The sequence below is a fragment of the Mercurialis annua genome, linkage group LG7 (assembly GCF_937616625.2).
Source record: "Mercurialis annua linkage group LG7, ddMerAnnu1.2, whole genome shotgun sequence".
Classification (NCBI taxonomy): domain Eukaryota; kingdom Viridiplantae; phylum Streptophyta; class Magnoliopsida; order Malpighiales; family Euphorbiaceae; genus Mercurialis; species Mercurialis annua.
In genome coordinates, this window is record NC_065576.1 from 8,977,604 (window position 1) to 8,995,980 (window position 18,377).

The 18,377-nt window shown below is 31.4% G+C and overlaps 2 protein-coding genes across 5 annotated transcripts; both read right to left on the reverse strand.

The window, feature by feature from the left end:
• Positions 1-6,584: 6,584 nt before the first annotated feature.
• LOC126655066 (E3 ubiquitin-protein ligase WAV3-like) lies at positions 6,585-9,161 on the reverse strand. Its single transcript, XM_050349071.2, has 4 exons — positions 8,951-9,161; positions 8,279-8,871; positions 7,652-8,004; positions 6,585-7,562 (listed from the first exon to the last, which is right to left on the reverse strand). Exons 1-4 carry the CDS (start codon positions 8,988-8,990, stop codon positions 6,836-6,838), a joined length of 1,713 nt encoding a protein of 570 aa, XP_050205028.1. The 5' UTR covers positions 8,991-9,161; the 3' UTR covers positions 6,585-6,835.
• Positions 9,162-10,175: 1,014 nt separating this feature from the next.
• LOC126654572 (uncharacterized) lies at positions 10,176-16,799 on the reverse strand. 4 transcript variants are annotated; one of them, XM_050348480.2, is made up of 13 exons: positions 16,322-16,796; positions 15,332-15,400; positions 14,968-15,077; positions 14,496-14,606; positions 13,665-13,773; positions 13,536-13,587; positions 12,449-12,631; positions 12,123-12,370; positions 11,837-12,040; positions 11,672-11,764; positions 11,506-11,607; positions 10,500-10,835; positions 10,176-10,410 (listed from the first exon to the last, which is right to left on the reverse strand). In XM_050348480.2, the coding sequence occupies exons 5-13, from the start codon at positions 13,704-13,706 to the stop codon at positions 10,390-10,392; spliced, it is 1,281 nt and encodes a 426-aa protein (XP_050204437.1). In that variant the 5' UTR covers positions 13,707-13,773; positions 14,496-14,606; positions 14,968-15,077; positions 15,332-15,400; positions 16,322-16,796; the 3' UTR covers positions 10,176-10,389. The 4 variants fall into 4 exon arrangements, with proteins under 4 accessions (XP_050204437.1, XP_050204439.1, XP_050204441.1 ...); XM_050348482.2 differs by lacking the exon at positions 14,968-15,077 and having other exon boundaries at positions 16,322-16,799; XM_050348484.2 differs by lacking the exons at positions 14,496-14,606; positions 14,968-15,077; positions 15,332-15,400; positions 16,322-16,796 and having other exon boundaries at positions 13,519-13,587; positions 13,665-13,760.
• Between the last annotated feature and the right edge of the window lie 1,578 nt (positions 16,800-18,377).

Genomic DNA, 18,377 nt, shown 5'->3' on the forward strand with positions numbered 1-18,377 from the left:
GTTTCGAATTACGTGCTACGCACGTGGCTCGTAACATGACTCGTCAATGTACATATTAGTAAATTTATTATAATTATATCAATTTTTATGTATAATTAATATTAAATTAGCTAAAAAAATTTGTAAAAGTAAATATAATATATTCAGTTATTAAAATTTTTTCCCATACTAAATTTATTCTTCTTTTGTTTTTATAATAACCATAATTAAATAATTAACTTAATATCTTTAAAAATAATCAGATAAAAATTTAAATAATAATATATCGACCAAATGTAATAATTTAATTTTATAATTCAATCAAACTAAAAAATAGACATTCCTACTAATTTGGAGAAAATTTAGTTATTTGTTTACATATTAAAAACCAAATTGGAGATAATTTAGCTATCTATTCTAATTAGAACTTTGATTATAATATATGTTTAGTGATTAATTAAATAACTAATTAGTTAATGACTATAAAACTTTTATTTAGTAATAAACTGAAAAGGATTATTCATAATATATTCAATCATTAAAATTTTTTCCATACTGAATTTGTTATTCTTTTGGTTTTATAATAATCATAATTAAATAATTAATTTAATATCTTTAAAAATAATCAGATAGAAATTTAAATAATAATATATCAACCAAATGCTGTATTTTTATTTTATAGTTCAACCAAACTAAAAAAAAGATATTCCTACTAATTTGAAGAAAATTTAGTTATTGTTTGCATACTAAAACCCAAATTGGAGATAATTTAGCTATCTATTCTAATTAGAACTTTAATTATAATATATGTTTAGTGATTAATTAAATAACTAATTAGTTAATGACTATAAAACCTTTATTTAGTAATAAACTAAAAAGGACTATTCAGTAAATTTGTCTGTCCCCCCGGCCCTCCCCCCATCCGTGCTTTTATATATAGTATAGATAGATATAGATATACACACACACATGAGCGTGCGCACGCACAGACACACGCACGCGCACACACACGCATATATATATATATATATATATATATATATATATATATATATATACTAGTTATACTAGTTTCGCATTACGTGCTATGCACGTGACTCGTAACGTAACTCGTCAATGAAAATATTAGTAAATTTATTATAATTATATCAATTTTTTATTTATAATTGTTAAATTAGTTAAGAATTTTTGTAAAAGTAAATATAATATATTCGGTTATTAATTTTTTTTTCATACTGAATTTATTCTGCTTTTGGTTTTATAATAACTATAATTAAATAATTTACTTAATTTTATTAATAATATCTTTAAAAATAATAAGATAAAAATTTAAATAAGAATATATTGACCAAATATAATATTTTAATTTTGTAGTTTAGTCAAACTAAAATATAGGTATTCCTACTAATTTGGAGACAATTTAGTTATCTTTTACATATTAAAACTAAATTGGAGATAATTTAGCTACCTAATCTAATTAGGTTTTAATTACAATAGTGGTTAATTAAATAACTAATTAGTTAATGACTATAAAACCTTTATTTAGTAGTAAACTGAAAAAGATTATTCAGTAAATTTGCTTATCCCCCCCTGTGCTTTTATATATAGTACTAGCGTTTCGCCACGTGCTACGCACGTGAGCGGCATTTACATGACCCGTTGCAGTTATTAAATATTAATTGAATTATAAAATTTAGCCTTTTAGTTTTTAATAAACTTTTATAAATTAGTATTTTTATTTTAGTTGAAACCATTATATAAATATTAAATAAAATATTTAGTTTACAATAAATTATCATAATAATAATATTATAAATTAGTTTATATATATTATTAAGATTATATATTATAATATAATATTAAATATATATTAAATATTATTTTAGTTTTTAATTGTACCTTGTGAATGATACTATATGATCCGTTGTACATATATAATTTTTTTAATGTAAAACTAAGAACATTATTCTATATTATAATTATGATCCATATTAGTGAATTAAACTAAATGTAATTCCACATAAGCTATTTGCTGCAAGTGTTTATGTAATTTAAGAATAATTAAGAGGGACAATTTTGTGTTAATGATTCGTACCCTATTCACCATTATTATAATATTTTATTAAAACTATAATTAGCTTAGACATTGTTTCTCGTTAAAGCTAAACTCTTATTTAGTTTATATTAAAACTAAACTCAATATATTTGGTACTATTATATTCAAGCCAGATTTTTATATTTTTTAATTATTATTTTTCTACGGGAAAAAACAAGAGCAAACCTAATCCAAATATAACTCTATCATTATGGTTATTTTTTTTAACATTAGAATTTATTTATTTTGCTAGAATTTATTTTGTACTTAATTACTATTATCTTAATAATTATACTCTTAATGAACTCTATTATCATAATTTTGCCTGTCCCTCCCCTTCCCACATATAAGATAGTTACTAGTTCCGCATTACGTGCTATGCACGTGGCTCGTCAATGAACATATTAGTAAATTTATTATAATTATATCAATTTTTATTTATAATTAATATTAAATTAGTTAAGAATTTTTGTAAAAGTAAATATAATATATTTGGTTATTAAATTTTTTTCCATACTGAATTTATCCTTCTTTTGGTTTATAATAACCATAATTAAATAATTAACTTAATTTTATTAATAATATCTTTAAAAATAATAAGATAGAAATTTAAATAATAATATATTGACCAAATATAGTATTTTAATTTTGTAGTTCAATCAAACTAAAAGATAGGTATTCCTACTAATTTGGAGACAATTTTATTTATTTTTTAAATACTAAAAACAAAATTGGAGATAATTTAGCTACATATTCTAATTATAACTTTAATTACAATAGTAATTAATTAAATAACTAATTAGTTAATGACTATAATACCTTTATTTAGTAGTAAACTGAAAAGGATTATTTAGTAAATTTGTCTGTCCCCCCCTCCATCCGTGCTTTTATATATAGTATATCAGTTTACCTACAAAGATTAACTTAAGTATCCAAAATTCATTTTTGTTAAAAAAAAAACATCAACATTAACATTCTACAAATATATGACTAAAATGTGTATAATAATGTATAAATTTAAACTAATTACTATAATATATTAAAAAACTAATATAAAAAAGTTGAGAAGGTGGTTAATTGATCAAGCCATATTTAAAATAAATCTGTTGAAGTCTTTGTTTAAAATTATGATTTGAAGTCTTTATTCAATTAAGTTTACTTTTGTTTAAATATTTGTGCAATTGTATCTAAGTCTTTGTTTAGACAATCATATATAAAAGAAAGTCTTTGTTTAGACAATTAAAAAGTAAACAAAGCCTGAACACATCGCAAAGATAAACAAAGACTTTTCTTTCGCCGAAGATAAACGAAGACTTCATTCCGCAAACTTAAAGAAAGACAACAAAAGAAAAATGAACAAAGGATCATTTATCCCCCAACTTAGCATAAAGTATCAAAAACATCTAAAATAGAAAAATCATATCACTTTTACCCTGAAGTTGGCAAAACAGGAACAAAAACACCTTTATGCTGACGTGTCACGTTAAATGAAGAGTGAGTTTCTAATTAATCATTATTTACTCTAATTAATCATACTTAAATACTAACTAATAACCCTAATTAACCTAGGAGTTTTTTTAGACTTTTTTTCAAAAACTTTACAGTTCCCCTCCTCCTCAGAGAAGGGAGCTGCTGCTCCTCTTCTTAGAGTAGGAGCAGCAGCTCTGCTCCTCTTCTCAGAATAGGAGCAGCAGCTCTGCTCCTCGCCTGAGGAGCGATTTGCTCCTTAGACGAGGAGCACGATGAAGAGACCCACGATGGGTCTGTTTAGATTTTAAAAAAAATAAATATTTAATTTTTTTGTTAAATTTTTTAAAAGTTTTAATTTTTTTGTTAAAAAATTAATTTGGAAGTTAATTTGTTATGTGTCGACCAGATTTTTGGCTACTCTAGACATCACGGCCCCATTTCCGGATGTGTCGACTGCCACGAGGCTAGGAAAGTCGTCTGTTTCCCTAGCTATAACATTAAAATCTCTGTCAATCTCGGTGGTAGACAATTGACCACCCTCTCATATTCTACCCTCGTACCCAAGACCCAATTAGGTTAAAGAATGTTCGTTCGACATACCAATCAAAAGCCCATACAAGGCCAGATTTAGAATCAAAAGGCCCCCAAAACGTAAAAATTAGGGGGAATCCTAAAACTAGAATAAAGCAAGGAAAACGTTTGAAAATCAAGAACGAACATGAAGAACACGATAAACGTGAATAATACATTTCTAGAAAATTGGAAACATTGGCTCAAAAACAAAACTAATTCTAAACAAGAAAAGAAAGGAAGTAATAATAGGCTAAAATTCCAGCCAATACATGACTACCGATCGTTCTAAATCAAGAACAAACAATTCTAAAGAAAATTCCAAAAAAATCAGGGAAAGCAAATCATACAAATTTCATATGTAAAAGAATGAAAATAGAAAAGAAATAAAAAATATAAATATTAAAAACAGTAAAAGAAGGCGAAGAACTTGCTTGTTTGAAGATTGGTTAAAAAACTGAAAAGCGTGGAAAATGAGAAGCAGAGATCCTCAAAAACAAGAGAAAATGAGAAATTGGTAGAAACGAAGAAAATAAAATCCACAAAAACAAGAGAAAATGAGAAATTGGTAGAAACGAAGAAAATAAAAATCCACAAAAACAAGAGAAAATGAGAAATTGGTAGAAACGAAGAAAATTTAAGAGAAAATGTGAATTCGAAAGATAAGAAAAATAATAATAATGAATTATGGAAGAAGAAGATGAGGAAACTGTAAAGAGAGGGAAAATTAAAGGGTCCCAAAATTAATTTTCTTTGAAGGCTAGGTTACCCAAATAAATGGAATAAATTGAGACGTGACAAAATTGATAATGAAAGCGAGTAGAAAAATTACCGCTAGAAACAAAAATACACTTCACTGCATGACAGCTCGGGTATAGCACTCAAGGACATGACTGTGTTAGGTGACTCGTTAATGTCACACACTGTACTCGAGGAACTGACAACTAACAACAAAGTCGCATGGTAGTACAGAACTTGAACAAATCTAAGCTTATCCACAACAGACAACTCGAACATGAATATTTAACATATAAGAAGGAACTAGTGATAACACATTATAAGGGCGAAGTAACCTCGCCGACATGTAATGCCACTAAGCCAAACAATAACCGGAAAACTCTAAATAGATTCACCAAGATAAAGCATGTATCTAGTATTTCGGAATACACATGTTAACTTATCCGAGATACCAAACAGATAACTCGGATTTTCCACCAACTGAAAACCGGATCATCGTGTCTCAGACAGCACTTGTGCCTTATAATCATCGGGACCACAGAAGAATCTCTGACACACGAGAATATCTCCCGTATCGAACACACTTGATACACAGCTCTATGTACAACAGAATTTGCTAGCTCAGCTAACAGAAAGTGGGGATTAAGGAAAGAAAATGTAAAATGATTACACGGGTGGGTCTATGTAAACCACCTTAAGTATAACCTAAAGGTAGATCTTCTTTTGACCATTAATTACTTTTCTTCTTTTTTCTTTCCCCACCAAACTGACTTGAGTTTCGAAGTGAACAGCCGATGAATTTCACTAGAGTTCCTTCTGACCTTTGGTTTTTCTGTTCTTAGGTCCTTGATAGCTCGGATAACCCACCTGGCGCTTTTCTGGTTTATCAATAAAGTTATGATAATAATATGATAAACTACGTAAAGTAATTTTATAGAAAGATTATGATACCGATATGATAATGTTTATGTTACCGATATATGATAATAGAGTAAAATCATAAATTTTTAAATTTCGAGAGTAGAACATAAAGTTGGGAAAAACGTGTAGTATTTTTTTTAACTTTTCAATTTCTTTAAATAAATACGTAAAGTTTCCATTAAAAAAATTTAATTAATAAAATATAATAAAATAATAGTTTTGATTTTCGCATGATCAATTACCCTTAACACAAACACTTGGCTTTATTATAATTGTGTGAATCTAGTTCAGTACGTATAATTGATAGACTTCCAATTGAATGGTGTGATTCTCCCCTTCTAGCATCTGACGTTCTGACAAAGTGGTTAATTATGCATATTAAATGCAATTTTAGAGCCTCTGGTTTGATCGAGACTCCAGCAATCTATTGTTTCGACTGTTTCTATTTTCAACACCAACATATATAATTAAATTTTATTTTTATTTCAACAAGAAAAGAAATAATTATACAACGCAATGGTTGCGCCACAACATTCGTATAACAAACCAATGAGACGTTAGCCATGTGCAAATGTTTAATAATTTAAAAAATAAGCAATAAATAATAAAATTTTCTATCGCAAATGATTACTGGCTTGTTGTAAAAATAACGTGGCACATCCGTTGGGTGAGATAAATACTCCAAGTAAAGATATGATCTCCCCTTCTTGACTAGGTCACGCTAAATTAGAGTAGCATTGTTTGTCACTTAATTAATTTATTTATAGATTAGTATTTTAAATTTGTTATCATGCCATTTAGAAATTTTCAATACTAAAATACGTAATCTCATAATTCAATTTCATTTTATGTAGAAATTACAACGAAATTGTACCATATATGCTTTGGACATTTCAATTACCATTAATTTCGGTGTCTTTTATTGCATGCTATTACAATAATGCCATTTAATATGCAATAGATTCGCCTCAAATAGAACAAAAGATTTTTTTATTACAATAATGCAATTTCATAAACTGAAAGGTTTGGCTTTCCCATGGAAACCCAAGTGATTAAAGGTATTCAGGTTTTCTGGCTGCTTTTCAAGGCTGCAAGGAGATCCTTAATAGAGTCGAGCATCTTCTCTAGCGATTGGATGGCATTCCGAACATTTCGTGCTATATTTTCAATGTCTTCAAGTGTCTCGACATTCTCAAATTTGTTATCATTCTGTAATAGAGAATTCTTTGCATTCTGATTATGGTTCCCAAGACGTTCAGCCACCGGACCATACGGATTATTTTTAAGTTCTTCCTTCGTATCCTCATCCGCTGTAGGTGGTGATATGCTGGAATCCTTGTCGAAGTTTGTCGCTTGCACAAGGCCTTGGTTCATTCGTGGCGTGGCAAATAAACGCATAATTTCCAAATCAATGTCACCTTTCGTAGCATAACGCTGGCGATCATGAGCAATCACACATGAAAGTGCGAATGGACGCCCTCTCTTTTTGTAGGAATCAGCAGTTATCATAAATGCTAAGATCTTTTTCAGCTCGTATTTCATTATCTCTATCATTTCATTACGGTCATAGACAGCATCATGAAGCGAGTTCTGGGCAGCATCGAGAATGGAAACTGCTCCTGCCAGATTATCGCGATCAGCCTCAGCTATTGCAGCTTTTATCGCCTTTAATGTAGCCAGACGATCCTTTTCAATCAAAATGTCCTCGTTCTCTTGTGTCACTTTTGGTGTCGCAGATCTAGTTATATTAACGAGTTGAGCATCAGCCCGAAATATGATCCCTTTAGAACTGCACAATTGCATAGGGATCCAATAAAACCATATAACAAAACATCAATGATTAAGTGAAACAAAAACTAACCGTTCGAAATTACTCACTAGGTGTAGGTATAGTTGACTTGGAGAATGTCGGAGGAGGCTGTTTTTCGACGTGGTCTAAGTTTAATCTCGGATAGACTAAGCGAAACTATAACCTTGCGTATTTCTTTACTGAAGAGATCTCCGAAGAAAATTGTGAGTGAGCCATCAGCGTTTGTGGATTTTTTAAAACCCACATCTGTCACTGAGATTATCTTTGAGTTCTTCTCCGGTGTGATGGTCAACGTCAAGTCAGGAGCGACGATAGTAAGAAGCCCAGCCAAACACTGGGAAAACGCTTTCGTCAAATTTTCCTCATTTTGAACATCCGAATAAGTTCCTCCCGGGCTCTTATCTGCGATTTCTTTCAGTAGCTATCGAATTAACACAAATATACAAAATTAGTTGCTTATTAAGTGGGTAATATTGATTTTCTTTAGCTAACCATATGTTTGTAAAAGTACGCTCTAACTGTTTTGTGTAAAATACACTTTTTTGATAGATTATTAGTAGATTATTGCTAGATGACATATTTTTGCCAAAAAATAGAGTTAAAAAATGTATTTTTGCAACAGGAAAAAGTTGAGCGTACTTTCGCAAACAATTAATAAAAAGAGCTTATGGGGCGTAATTTCCTCTTAAAATTACCACTGCATCTTGTTTTCTGCCAAAACCGAATGTGTATACAGGGAAATTGATTACAGGAATCTGCTGCTGGAGAACATCTCTAACATTTTCTTTATACACGGTGTCTTCACCATCGCACATAAACAAGACGGCAGAGGCGCGTCCCATAGTCAATTTGCGGCCGTCGAGGATTTGTTTGCCTACTAAAAGGCCATCAACTATGTTCGTAAGCCCACTTGCTGTTAAATTTTCGACTAGTTCTCCGATCTTCGCTTGAGCAGCGACATCCATCTTTTCCAACGCGCATTTTCTTGCAGCTGTTTTCGCGAATGTGACAACTGAGAGACGATCATTCGGCGTAAGTTTCTTGATCACGAATTGCATCGCAGTTTTCATTCTCTTCAGTTTCTTTCCTTCTTCGAACTTCATGCTGTCGCTAATATCTAATACAGCAACCAGATCAAGTCCCGTTCTGTCCTTCAAATCCGCTGTGCCCGTCAGCTCCAGCAACACTTCGAAATCGGTTTCTTTCAGCGGCGCCTCATCCTTTCTTTTGATAGTTAGCTTTGTCTTTCCGTCTCCTTTGTCGGATGATTGAGTCCCAGCAGACGTATCTAAATCCGACCAAAGATAACAAGTTATATATTAAAGAATTTATTTATAGAGAGTTTAATGAAAATGAATCAAATATACCTGAAATCTCAATCTGCTCATCATCGTCGTACAAAGTCATTCTGCTATTACTCTAGTTTGTATTCTTGAATTTTCCTTCCTTGCATCAGATCAGTGCCTTTAGTTTATATACAGGTAGATAGGTTGGAGGAATAAATTATCATAATTTGATCAATCATTTTTTTTTATTAATACCAAATTGTTAGTTATATCTATTGTTATTATTTTGGTTATTAATTAATGTAGGTCAGCTTTTTCTTAGTTACAAAATGAATGTTATACTTTTTATTGGTTACCGAAGCTTTCATTTGGTTTCATCGGGAGGTTACATTCCGGAAAGTAATTTTAAATTTCAGACATAAATTCAGAAGGTCATTGAAATATAAGTTTTACTATAATAATTATTGTAAACTAGTATAAATTTAATTTCAAAAGCTGTAGCGGACATAATAAATTTTAGTTCAAAAATAGTTCTAATTTTGAAAACAAAACGAAATTTATAAGCTGGTATATATTTCTGCAAGTGACCACTAGTGAAACGAAATACTAATAACTTTGATAAAAAAAAGTAGAATGTTCTTTTTGTAATTTAGTAAAAATTCAATGACCTAAAGAGTTTAATAACCTTACTAGTCACATATACTTTTTCTTTTTTCATGTATTAAACATGTAATCTCCAAGATAAAACAAATCATAAAAAAGTGATATATGGAATAATAATAATTTAGTTTCTTAAATTTAGTTTTTTTTTTATCAATGAGCTATAATTCAAATGGCATATTCGATATATTTCGTTAAATAGCAAACAAGGCTGATAACAATCACTACAAGAAGTCTGACTTTTAGGGGCAGTTGTTTGCTCTTCTAGGGGCGGTTATAACCGCCCCTATAGGTAATAGCAGCGTTTTCCATTCCGCCCTTAAACCGCCGTTTTCCCGGGCGCCACTACAGTGTAGGGCCGGTTTTAACGACTGCCGGGGTAACGTTGAACACTTGGGGCGAAGTATAGGGGCGGTTATAACCGCCCCTATGTATATGTGCTTTTGTAAGGGGGGTTACAACCGCCCCTACATATATGTGTATGTATTTATGTAGGGGGGGGGTTATAACCGCCCCTACATAACCGCCTCCACAGTTTATCTGCTTATCTGTTACATTTTTTATATATAAAGAACCTGATTACTCATTTGCTTCCCTAAACAAACTAAATGCATTGTAATTGAAATAAAACCTGATAAAAATGCAGTAGCAAAACAATTTCTTTACTGATCATAACCATTTGCAAATATTTCTATTTAGACCCAAAATTGATTCTAATAAAAGTGTTTATAATCAATATCTGAATAACACAACTAATAACAAAGTATTAAAATAATCAACAAAAATTGTCCTAGATAATCGCACTGCAAACAATGGTGTGCCTGCTGAATGTTGCTAAACTGAGTTGAATTCCAAACTGATTAACTTGAAGAATGACCATCCTACAGATATTAAACAAAATAATATACTAATCAGAATCCATTAAATCTCTCAAACATTAACATGTAATCAATTAATATATAAAAAATACCTGATGATTATCAACTCCTGTAGATGTCCATTGTCTTGGAAATTGCTTGTTGATAAACGCTTTTAAAGCATCCACGGTTTTAGACATACTATGTAGTTGTTCCTTAAGATCTTTAACCTCTTCTGACTGACATACATTTGTAGTGTTATGGCATCTTCCTCCAATATCATACCTAGTCGATCCAAAATACCTTGTAGGAGTGACTCCAGAACCCAAACCACGTACTCTCCCATTATGCTCTGGACCCATTAGCTCTTGAAAGATCTCTTCATTCACTTTAGCTAAATTCGTACTAGAACCTTCACTGCGTTCTGCCTGCAGCTGCTTAGCTTTATCCTAAAATATTCAAAACAGAATTTCATAATCTAACTAAAACATGTAATATAGGACAATGAATTGCTAATTAACAAACTCATTATCTGGACCATTCCAATGTCATTGCATTACCAAATTTGTATCAATTCAATCAAATTCATACAGTGGCTGCTTAGAAACAAAAATAACAACTAATAGTCAATGGTTTTGAACTGCTACTCTTCATGTGTCTCTCACAACGTTCATACTTACCCATACCTGTCATATTCCAGGCTGCACAATATTCAAATGTCACCATTCTACCGGTTCTCTTTCAAATCTCATTAAATGTCTATTGCAAAAGCATCCAATTATGAAAATTGACCAAGTCATGGTTAGATGTTTGATTTAGTGATTCTGTTACTAGCTAGTATTATCAATTAACAAATTATACTAGAAAAATAACACTATTGGACATGTACAAGATATTACAATCTAGCAGAACTTATTCGCAACTATTTGGTGATAAAGTATTAATTAGAAGCTAATAGCGGCAATTAAGCTTGATTGCTTACCTTAACAAGTTAATTGCAAAAAGATGGTCATTTAGTTAACTAATTCACGGCCTGCCCTCTTTGTAAGAAAAGCTATAAAACAAGAGTGACATCTAATTGTTAAACAGTTACAATTTTAAAAGAAGAGATAAAAGTACCATTAGCTCTTTACTATTATCATCAACATATGTGCCGTCCTTCTTCTTATGAGTCTTTTCGTAAAATGTAAGTCGATCAGGAACCTTTCCATTTTGTATTTCCTAAAAATATGAAATTTTGTTAGAGGTTTAAATTAAAACAAAATCAGTTTAATCACATAATTACCATTTCTTTCCTCAGCCTCGCATAACTTTTCCTTCCAGTAGTTTGTTTGTTTTTCTTCTTGTTGGCATTGGCAGTATTTATTTGGCTTACTTTCTAAAAACAAAACAAAAATTAATCATACAATTTATCATGTCGAATAAACAATCACATAAACTAAATACAAACCTGACTTTGTTCAGTGTACCATCCATTCACCAAAATACGCCATTGAGCTGCTTCAACTCCTTTCGGAACATTCGTTAGGACTTGATCTTTAGGTTTATTGCGACTGAAATGTTGCAATTTTAGGTCAGATTTGTAATCCCTCCATTTTTTACCCACTGATTCAAGAACCCATCTTTTTGTCTCGGGAGGAATCAAAAATTTCTCCTATCACATCAAATAATATTCAGTTAGAACGTAGTTTAAAGTTAAATAATTATAGAAATTAAAAATGTAAAAGTTTCTATACCTGCACCAAAGTTAAAATATCGTCACGAAATGATTTGTAATCTTTGCTATCCCATCTAGGCATATCTAATGGTGCGTATTTCCCATTCACTGCAATAGTCCCTAAGAAGGATCCAAGTGTTGCACCTTCTCTCGAACATGGAACTCCAAATTCATCTACTTCTACATATATCTTTTCATCCTTTTCCATATTCCATACTGAAGACATTGTTGTTCTCCCTCTCTTTTTAAATCTCCTTCCATCATTCTCTGCAAGTAATTTAATTAACTTACTTTGTACTACGTAATAAAATATAGTTGAAAAGTACGTAAGAATTTACATACTACCTATCATTTCTGTGCAAGTATCAACAATAGGTTGACAACTCTCTGGTTCAACTGGTTGTGATTGCGAAGATGCATTGCTTCCATTTTGATTATTCACTTGTTGAATCGAGGCTTCAGAATATGAACTATCTGTTACAATCCTTAAGTTATGCAAGCTACGAGACTTTGACGCCATTTGTAACCCTACATTTTACAAGAAATACTGATCATCAATCAATTGAGTGCAATACTATAATCATACAAATAATTAAGCTTCTTTTAACTAAGAATAAAGTGAACAATGTGCAAAAATGACTAATTACCTGTTGCGATGTGCAAAAAACAGATTACAACTCATGAAAATAACCTCATAAAAACAGATTACAACTCATGAAAATAACCTCATAAAAACAGATTACAACTCATGAAAATAACCTCATAAAAATAGAGCAGCAGTAGCTATAAAAATATGAAAGCATAGAAAATGCTTTCAGTAACAGACATCCATTTTCAAATTAACCTCATAAAAACAGAATGGTAGCTATAAAAATATAAAAGCATAGAAAATGCTAAGCATCGTCATTGTTTACATTAACCCTAGCCCAAGCAGGTTGCATTTGTTCACATAGTATCTGCCTACTAATGGAAGTAAAAGAATCATCATCTCCTTCCGTGTGACCCATATCAAATGCATCTCTAGGTTTAATTTTAATAGCCACATGCCAATTTTGATCACTTGGATCTTCCACATAGAACATTTGATCAGCTTGAGAGGAGAAAATATATGGATCATCAGCTACATTGTCACCCGTATGAATTAACCGAGAGAAGTTAACTAATGTATACCCAAATTCATCTTTTTTCATTCCAGCACTATGGTGCACATCAATCCAATCACATTTAAATAATACAACCTTGAAACTCCCATAGTAATTTAGTTCAACAATATCTCTTAGTTTTCCAAAGTATTCCACACCCCCTCCTTCAGATTTGTTAACTACACCGCTATTTTGGGTCAATCTTTGCTCTTCACGGGTCTTGGTATGAAATCTAATTCCATTGATAATGAAACCAGAAAATCTTCTTGCTACCTTGTTAGGACCCCTACCTAGGGCCACAATGTCAGCAGAGATAGTCGAGTCACGTTCCAGACCTATAACCTATAAAGATATAAAAATACAATAAGGGTAAACTCTAAATGTTAAAACTACAAACACAATCAGATTATTGTACTAACCTTGCTTTGAAACCAAACGTGAAACTTTTCATTCATCAACATTTCCAAGTCATTTGGATTTAGGCGAGATTGTCTATGCCGTTTTCTTTTCTCGATATCAATAAACTCTCTACATTTATAATAAAAAATTGGCAATGTTAAGACTAAACTCCTAGTAGTAAGCTGCAATATCATGATAAAGTTTAACTTACTGGCGATATTGTACAAGTTGATCAAGCATATAAAAATATAAAAGCATAGATTTTGCTCACAACTCATAGTAGTAGATGATGCTAACAGTTCACTAGTAATTACTAAATGGCAATGTCGAAGTTAATAATTTATATGAGATTGCCAAATGTTAACGCAAATACATTAGATCGTTGTCAAAATATAATTTAGCTTTTGCATATATGATATAGTATTTTTATCATTTCCTTTTCTAAATGAGAAATCTAACAACAAAAAGAAGCATCTGTTGTAGTGAGCAAACATAACTGAATTCAAATATACAATAGGACTAAATTGCTTTCAAATACTTTTAACTTAACTAATACTATGTAAGAGGAAACAATAAATGCTAAATCCTTAAGAGTAACATTTAATTTTTGGAGTTATGTGAGCATGTTTTGATATACTTACTGGCAAAGAAAATATGTCATTAATTTGGTTATGAGTAGCCTTACAAAAGGGCACATGATAAAAGACATGTTTTCAGATAATTTTCTTGGTGTCATGAACTGATTTTATAGATTTGGAAATTAAGCATAATCTGATTCAGATTATATATAAGAATGATACATTAAACACGCTAAAAATTAACATAAAAAGGATGAGGAATAGAGAACTTACCCAGAAGCAGGGAGAAGATTAGAAAAATGCTAGAGCCAAAACAGAAATAAGAAAAACGCTAGAGCCAAAATAGACCAAGAAAAAGAGAGGTGAGTCTGAAAATATTTGGTCCTGCAAAAGAAAACTACAGATCTTAGCCAACAGAAGCAATTTACGCGGACAAATCACAAAATTAAAGCCAACTCTAAATTCACTAAAAGCACAGGACTGCACTAAAATAAACAGGCAGTAAGTCACACCAGTGAAATACAACTAGCGCACAGTCAATAGACCTGAAAACCATCCAATAAAAGTCTCACAATTAAAAAATTCTACAAATAGTAGACATGCTTAAATTCACACAGAAACAGAGTAAAATTTGCAGTTTATTTACAGATCTGTACTAAAATTCACACATTAAAAACAGCTGGTAAAACCAAAAAACACCAACTCAAGTCAATTCAACCCAAATAAACAAAAATAATAAACATACTCCAAGGGAACATCCAATTGTGGTGACACTAGCAGCCGTGAAATTTAATTTCTGAATTAGTTGAGAAAACCGACTAAGAAAAAGAGAGGAGAGTCTGAAAATATTTGGTCCTGCAGCAAAAAATTATAGAAAATTAATTATGTAACTATGATATATTACAAAGAGCATCATTGTGAGAATGATTCTAAGAAAATATTAGAAACATCTGGTCATAATAAGCCAAAGAAAATGAACCAAAAAGCATCCAACTTTCCCATTCAACAAAAAAAAAAAAAATTGGTATAGACAATAAATTGATACACCGTATATCATACAAAATTATCTCAAACATGAAGTACATAATTACATATCAGAGAAGCAATACCCTGCAAGATGTCTTAACCTACGGAAGGAGCTAGTTGAAGAGTATGAACAGTGGCCCACTCTTGAAAACCTGTAAAGTTAAGTCTTATTAGATAATGCAAATATATACCATATATACCAAATTTTCAATAAATTAAAATATGGATGCACACATACACAGAGAAATGAAGTGTATGCTTGTTGGATAGCTTTTGCTTCTCACCCAACAAGAATATATCTACTTACTCTTAAAGTAACAGCAGTTAGAATAAACCTAGATATACCAGTAGTAATAAGTAGATTAATGAATAAATACGGTTAAAATGTGATAAGATCTTTAAATCAGTTTTATACAATTGCCATTGGCATAAAAGAATAAGAAACTTATATGTAAATAATTCCAGTAAGCTAAGTAAGAGTATCTTTCAAGTAAGCATGAAGATTACCTAAGATATTGAAAAAGCATTGGATAAGTATCAGCAATAAATTTACAAAAAGTATTTGGCAGCAATCTCTGTTAACTACTACTTCATAACCAATAATTCATAAACAATAATTTCTATAATATATTCCTATAGTACTACAAAAGACTTATTATTTAAAACTTATACTCCATTCCTAACATTAAGCTTAACACACGTGAAAAATTCCTAAAAATACTCAGGCTCCTAGCAATATATTAATAAAAGGAGCTATCATCTATAAAACCACAACAAATTCATGATAAAATGAATTAAGCACATACCAAATCCTAGATGCACATAAATCATCACTAAATTCATTTGAGTAGATTGAAATAAATTGTGCATACAAAACCCCTAAATCCCTAAAACATAACAAACACTTTCAAATTCATAAATTCCTAGTAACAACAATAAAAATAACCTAAGTCCCTAATAACAGCAAACAATTTGTCATAATCATGACCTAAAACCCTAACATTAACGGCAGTTAGAATAAACAGCAAACAAAGTTGAAAACCAAATCACTAAAACACTAATTTAATACAGACCTCTCATTGATATGAGATTCGCTGCTGCTAGTGTTCGCGAGGATGAGAGGCCGAAGATTCCTAAGAGAGAGCGATTCAGCTGCTAATGGAGTGAAGTGAACAAATCAGAAACCTAAAACCTAAGTGAAGTGAGCAATTCAGCTGCTAATGGAGTGAAGTGAATCAGATTCGCCATTTGAGTGAAGTGAGTGAATAGATTCGCCATTAGAGTGAAGTGAATCAGCTGCTAGGTCACCATTGCTACCGTGTTTGAGTTGAGAGGATGAGAGGCCGACGAGAAGAAGAGGGGGAAAACATTTGATTCGTTTGGGTTAGATCTTATTTTACAAACCGCCCCTAGATTTATACACCCGCCCCTATAGAACACAGCAATAGCGGTGAATTCGAATTCCGCCCCAACAGAATGGTCCAGTTTTTAAATTATAAATCATAGGGGCTTTTCATATAACCGCCCCTATGAAACCGCCCCCGTTACTCTGTTTTGTTGTAGTGAATTTTAATGTAGAATATATATGCCAACCGGCTAATAATTCTTGTTAGGAAAAATTGATTTGCCTACAAATATTAAATTATGAATAATTAAAATTGATTTTCGATTAAAAAAAAATTAAAAACCACATCGAGAAATAACTACGTCTAATGGATATGCACTACCAACTCTAAAAAGTTTAAGCAAAATGTTGGTATATAGAAATCAGGAAACGCACCCGAACATTTCAACTAGGTTGACACTCTTTTAACGTTTGCACCACGCTTCTAATAACCAAAAAATATAAATGAAATAAAAAGTATTCGTATAAGAATTAACCAAGAATTAGCATAATCGAAAATGTTCCTGTCTACTAAAATCATGAAGCACTAAAAAACTGCCAAAATATGAAGCTGATTCCCACCACGAAAAAGAAGTGGCAGAAGCTCCATGCCTGACAAGCTTATTGGCCACCTGATTACCTTCTCTGTAAATATGTGAAACACGAAAAGAAATGCGTAGAGAGAATCTCTAGAAATTAATTCACTTATGTATCATCTTCCAAGGAACTTGCTTTGACTTCGAGTTCAAGTTGAAAAGTTGAACAACATATATACATAGAGTCACACTCTAGCCAAATGTTTTCCCAACCCTTTTTCCAAGATACTTCAACTGCACAAATGGCTACTGCTAACTCTACTGCAAAAGCAAATTCAATGCCCAACGGAAAAACAAAAGCCCACTTCGCCATTCCCGTCGAAGACCGAAAAATTTACCTTGATCCAATCAAAAAGTGGAGTATGCCAACTAACCGAAATACATTTTAGAGCTCTCTTGTGAATACTTTGAATGATTCTACTCACAATGGAGTCTTACCAAATTTACTCATAATGGTATAATTGAGTGACCTTTTTGTAACAAAATGAAATTTAGTACTATTTCTGTAATAACAGATAAGTTCAGTAACCTAGAGTGTTTAATATCCTGCTTTTGACTCTCGTGACACTGAAGTTTAGATACGCGAATTATTCCAATAATTTAATAGAATGCATAGCCCTCGCGCGTGGGCTATAGCAGTCAGATGATTGCCATGTTTGCAACTACGAGACACATAGTTTCTCCTCAGGAACTTCTCATGTTTCTTTTGAATTATGAAACTTGAACTTTTGACTGGGGAATGCTTTTAATCTTGTATGTGTTTCAGAATAGTCCTATATACTTAGAAAATTGATTAGTACATTATTTATGATTATCAAAGTCAAACATTAAAAAGAAATCAAAAATAGGTCTCAACTTCTATCTCTGAGATTAAGAACACCAGTTTATTGTGGAGCCGTCACGACTAGAAAATAGTCTTTTAGCAACAGATATTTCTATTGCTAAAAGGCTGAAATCCGTCGCTAAATCAGTTTTCTGTCGCTAAAAGGTTGAAATCCGTCACTAAATCAAGAATTTTCTGTCGGCAATTTGCTGTTTTCTAGTAGTGCGCTGTGTCAATCTCAACGAGAAAGTTGACTTGCTACACCTTTAATGTTACTTAAATCAGCTGAACACTATTAATTCCAGAGAAGACTGTATAATATGGAA

Excerpts from the sequence above, each read along its gene's own strand:
- LOC126655066 (XM_050349071.2), bottom strand. The coding sequence starts at position 8,990 with ATGACTTTGTACGACGATGATGAGCAGATTGAGATTTCAG. Across the intron at positions 8,005-8,278 it reads GCAGAAAACAAGATGCAGTG|CTACTGAAAGAAATCGCAGA; the intron begins GTAATTTTAAGA and ends TTAATTCGATAG. Across the intron at positions 7,563-7,651 it reads GTCAACTATACCTACACCTA|TTCTAAAGGGATCATATTTC; the intron begins GTGAGTAATTTC and ends GCAATTGTGCAG.
- LOC126654572 (XM_050348482.2), bottom strand. The coding sequence starts at position 13,706 with ATGTTGATGAATGAAAAGTTTCACGTTTGGTTTCAAAGCAAG. Across the intron at positions 11,765-11,836 it reads GGTACACTGAACAAAGTCAG|AAAGTAAGCCAAATAAATAC; the intron begins GTTTGTATTTAG and ends TTTTGTTTTTAG. Across the intron at positions 10,411-10,499 it reads CAGGAGTTGATAATCATCAG|GATGGTCATTCTTCAAGTTA; the intron begins GTATTTTTTATA and ends TAATATCTGTAG.